Source organism: Magnolia sinica, chromosome 8 (assembly GCF_029962835.1).
Source record: "Magnolia sinica isolate HGM2019 chromosome 8, MsV1, whole genome shotgun sequence".
Taxonomy (NCBI): domain Eukaryota; kingdom Viridiplantae; phylum Streptophyta; class Magnoliopsida; order Magnoliales; family Magnoliaceae; genus Magnolia; species Magnolia sinica.
This window is the reverse complement of record NC_080580.1, coordinates 22,312,360-22,316,761: the sequence shown is the minus strand read 5'-3', so window position 1 is coordinate 22,316,761 and position 4,402 is coordinate 22,312,360. Positions and strand designations below refer to the sequence as shown.

Here is a 4,402-nt window from a genome sequence, read left to right as displayed (position 1 = left end):
ATCCACCTGCCTCTTCTGCCCCACCAAGTGATGATCCAGACCGTTCATCCATAATTTCCCATATCATTCTATCAAGAAACAAAACATTCCAACCGTTCATTAATCAAGACCTTATAAATTAATGTACATTAGAAACATATATTCCTGACCATTGATTTTACATAGCCGTGCCTAATAATTGAAACCTTTTCCAAAAATCTCTTGTTGTATCTTTTTACGTGAACGGTCTGGATTGCCAATTTGCAAACCAGATCCAGCGAGTTCACTAAAGTCGTGCCGAGCGAGGACGCTCGTTCAACGGTCTAAAGTCAAAACACGCCCTGAAAGCCCTCTATTACACGTTTCGAGAACACCTCTTCTACTTATTGCATTTTTCTCATTATTATAATCATTACAGCTCTTCTCCTCTTTGACCAACGACCAACCCCCCCAAAAAAAAAGAAAACGAGATATTTTAAACGCCCCCCTCTTCTTTTTAAAATTGTAAATAACTCCCATTTTAATATGGATTATTTCAAGCCCCTCACCCCATTGAACGACTTAGATAAAATTGCACCAAATGACAAAAATATGCTTGTCTTGTCACTTTTTTTAGTCTGTATGTAGACCCAACCATTATAAATAAATGGTATCCATCTCTTCGAGTTGGGTCCCTCAATAAATGTAGGAGGGAAAGAAATTAGACTACCACATTTATTTAGTGGGGCCTAATGACTCCAAAACCTTTGAATAGCTGGGGTAGCTAACAGTGAAGTGTGAACTTGCAATGGGTGTACTAACAAGCTTTAAAAAAAAAAAAAAAAAAAAAAAAAGTGGAAGGACACATCATGGTTAGATTAGCTTAAGTTTTAGGGTTTTTAATTTTTACAATGGAATGATTAATTGAATAGGCTCAATGATATGAAAGTACCATTCACAATCGATGTAAATTATACTTAAAAGATAATCATAGAAAATTTTCATAGATTTTAATTTGATTTAATGAAAAAGATTTTATATGTGTGTTAGATGTGGGCTTGAGGGTGAAAAAGGGTAAAATTGTCTTTATTTTACAAAGGAATTCGCATTCACGAGTACTATGAATTTGAATTTATTTAGGGCTGTTTGGTATTCCAATTTCTCAAGAAATGTAAAATAAATGAGGTATAATTATCATTTTTTAAGTGTTTATTTAAAGATGAGTTACAACCCTCAAATCGAGAGTTAAATACACTTTTAAAAGAAGTAGATAAAATAAATTATAATCATTACATTTTCACTTTTATAATAATACAATTTTTACAGTGATTTGCTAGTGAAATAAACCATGTTACAAAATCATTACTAAAATTAAATGTAAGTAATGTGATCACACAATTATAAGAGAATAATTACTACCCATTTACATCATTTATTATTGTAAATGAAAAACCTAACAAGCCTTTTAATAAATAATTGTAAGAATTCCTCATGAGCTTTAATGTGATTTAGTGAAAAAGTTTAACTTGTGCATGTTAGATGTATGGCTAATAGTGAAAAAAGGGTGAAATCATTGGAAGTGGATTGACTAGTGTACCACACGCCACCAGCCTAATTGGTGTGGGTACTTGTCTTGCAAAGATAAGCATTGTCACTCCTCGAGTTCTGAGTTATATAAATTGTTCAAAGGAGATCAAAGTTACATGGGCCCCACAATGATGTATTTATTACATCCACACCGTTAATCCAGTTGGCAAGACCATTTTAGATCTTGATCCAAAAAAAACGAGTCATTTCCAAAGCTCAAGTGAACCACAACACAAATAGTAGTGGGGATATTGATTCTTACCATTAAAACATTCGTAGGGCTCACCATAATATTTATTTTCCATCAAATATGTTCATAAGGTTACACAGACTTTGATGATGAGGAAAAAAGATAATCATATTGATCCAAATTTCTATGACCCCTTAAAGGGTTCAATGGTAGACATTCAATCTCCCACTACTTTTTTTACGGCATAGTCCCTTGAAACTTTGGACCTATCTTGTTTTTCAACTAAACTTGTCTTATTTTTCAACTAAAGCCTTATAACAAGCTCGTTAAGCGAGCGGATGGTTTAGATATAACTCATACCTCATGATGGGACCCACAAAACTTAGTAACGTAAAAACACAAGCCAAGTTAGTGGCATGTGGTAGAAGAGCCAATCCACTTCTAAAATTAAGAATTTGTAATTTCCATAGTAAACTTTAAATTTAACATAACACAAGACACAATACTTTTTCATTGAGCCACATCAGGATTACAAAAAATCCTTCGAATCCTAGTTAGAGATAATTCATGTCCTTAATGAATGACAGGGAAATACTTAAAAGAATATATGAACCAAATGGGATGTAATTGCAATAATCTAACCTAAAGGGCAGCCTTTTCAAAATCTCATAAACCAGAGGGAAGTGTTTAGAATTTTCCCAAAAAAAAAACTAAAAAAGAAAAAGCTGACATCACATGCCCTCCTTTGACCCCCTCGACCCTTTATAATGCCCCATTGCCATCCCCTTCTCTCCCATCGTCCTCTCCCCCTTCTCTCTCAAACAAGAATCTCTCTCTCTCTCTCTCTTCTCTCTCTCAAACAAGAATCTCTCTCTCTCTCTCTCTTCTCTCTCTCAAACAAGAACTATCATCTCTTCCTCAAACAAGGAAATAAGGAAAGAAAGAAAGAAAAATGGTGAAGAACAATCTCATAGTAACAGTCCCAAGCTTCTTCAAATGCCCAATCTCTCTAGACGTGATGAAATCTCCAGTCAGCCTCTGCACCGGCGTCACCTACGACCGAGCCAGCATCCAGACATGGCTCGACAACGGCAACAACACCTGCCCTGCTACCATGCAACCCCTCCAAACCAAAGACCTCATCCCAAACAGCACCCTCCAACGCCTCATCCTCTCTTGGAAATCTCATCCCCATCAGCTCGCTCTCAAACTCCTCGCAAATCTCCGTCAGATCTCCCCTTCTAAAACACCCACAACCGTTATAGTCGATTCTCTCTACCAGATCTCCGATTTCCTCCTCCGATCCGAGAAAGAAGACCGTCAGTTCCTTATCAATGCCGGCTGCGCCAAGGCCGTCCTCGGACTCATCTCCGACAGATTGGAGGAAGCTGAAGCTGTTGTTAGCGTTTTGTGCTTGATCTTGTCCGAGAATCGGGACGCGTTGAAATCTTTAGATCTGAATCGGTTGCCGGCGATGCTTGTTTTGGTGCTGGAGAAAGGGAGTTTGGAATCGAGGATCGATTCGGCTAGGGTTTTGGAGGCTTTGGTATTGGTTGACGATGATGAATCGACGGGTTCTTTCAGATCGGTTGCGGAGAAGGAAGGTGTTCTGGCGGAATTGTTTCGATTGATGAGCTCAGAAGCCGATCCAAGAGGAGTCGATGCCGGACTGGCTTGCCTGATCGCAGTCGCCGCACGGCGTAAGATGAGATCGCAGATCGTGCAGCTTGGGATCATCCCCGTTCTCGCGAAATTGCTGCTGGGACCATCCGATTCCGCTGTCGTCGAGAAGGCTTTGAAAATGCTGGAGAGGGCATCGACGTGTGCCGACGGGCGCATGGCGATCTGTAGCGATCCGGACTGCATACAGGCCGTCGTGCAGAGAATGTTGAAGGTTTCGAGCGCCGGGACGGAGCGGGCGGTGGTTGTTTTGTGGAGCTTGTGTCATTTGTTCCGCGATCAGAAGGCCCAAGATGCTGTGATCCAGACGAATGGTCTGACTAAGATCTTACTATTGATGCAGAGCGATTGCTCACCATCTGTTCGACAAATGGCCCGTGATTTGGTGAAGATTTTCAGGGTGAATTCGAAGAGCTGTCTCTCCGGTTATGATACTAAAACCACACACATTATGCCCTTCTAAAACCTCATTCAAAAAAAGAGGTTTTTTGTAAAAAAAATTCGAAGGGAATTTTTGTACTGATTTTTGTTAACCAATACATACAAACATCACAATTCATTGACATCCTCAATTCATTTGTCGTCTGATTTCTTTTTCTTAGATTTATGTTTGGGTTTGGTTGCAACCCATTTCATGAAATTTGGAAATTCCAAATTTCAAAATTTGGTGCAACCAAACGCCCCTTTGTGAATGATGAGGTGAAATGATACATCTTTGTTAGGTAATCCACCTGTCCATCAGAGATACAACCCAGCCACTGTGATTTTTAGGTTATTCTTTCATTTAGATGAATGGATTGGATGGCATATAACCACCACGGTGAGTTCTTTCAAAAATTAATTTTGGGCGTCCCATCCCAACTGTATGGTGTGGCCGGGATGAGTGTTGAATCATCATGATTTATGGATGTGGTGGATCTTATGAAAGTTCACAAGGAATACGGGAATGATCAATATAAAGTAGCGGTGGATTCCACTCCGATCAGG

General features: G+C 39.2%; 1 protein-coding gene across 1 annotated transcript; it reads left to right on the top strand.

Moving 5' to 3' along the window:
- The first annotated feature begins 2,585 nt into the window (after positions 1–2,585).
- Positions 2,586–3,987, top strand: LOC131253076 (U-box domain-containing protein 28-like). The gene has a single exon (XM_058253903.1). The coding sequence runs from the start codon at positions 2,688–2,690 to the stop codon at positions 3,876–3,878; it is 1,191 nt and encodes a 396-aa protein (XP_058109886.1). The 5' UTR covers positions 2,586–2,687; the 3' UTR covers positions 3,879–3,987.
- The last annotated feature ends 415 nt before the right edge of the window (positions 3,988–4,402 follow it).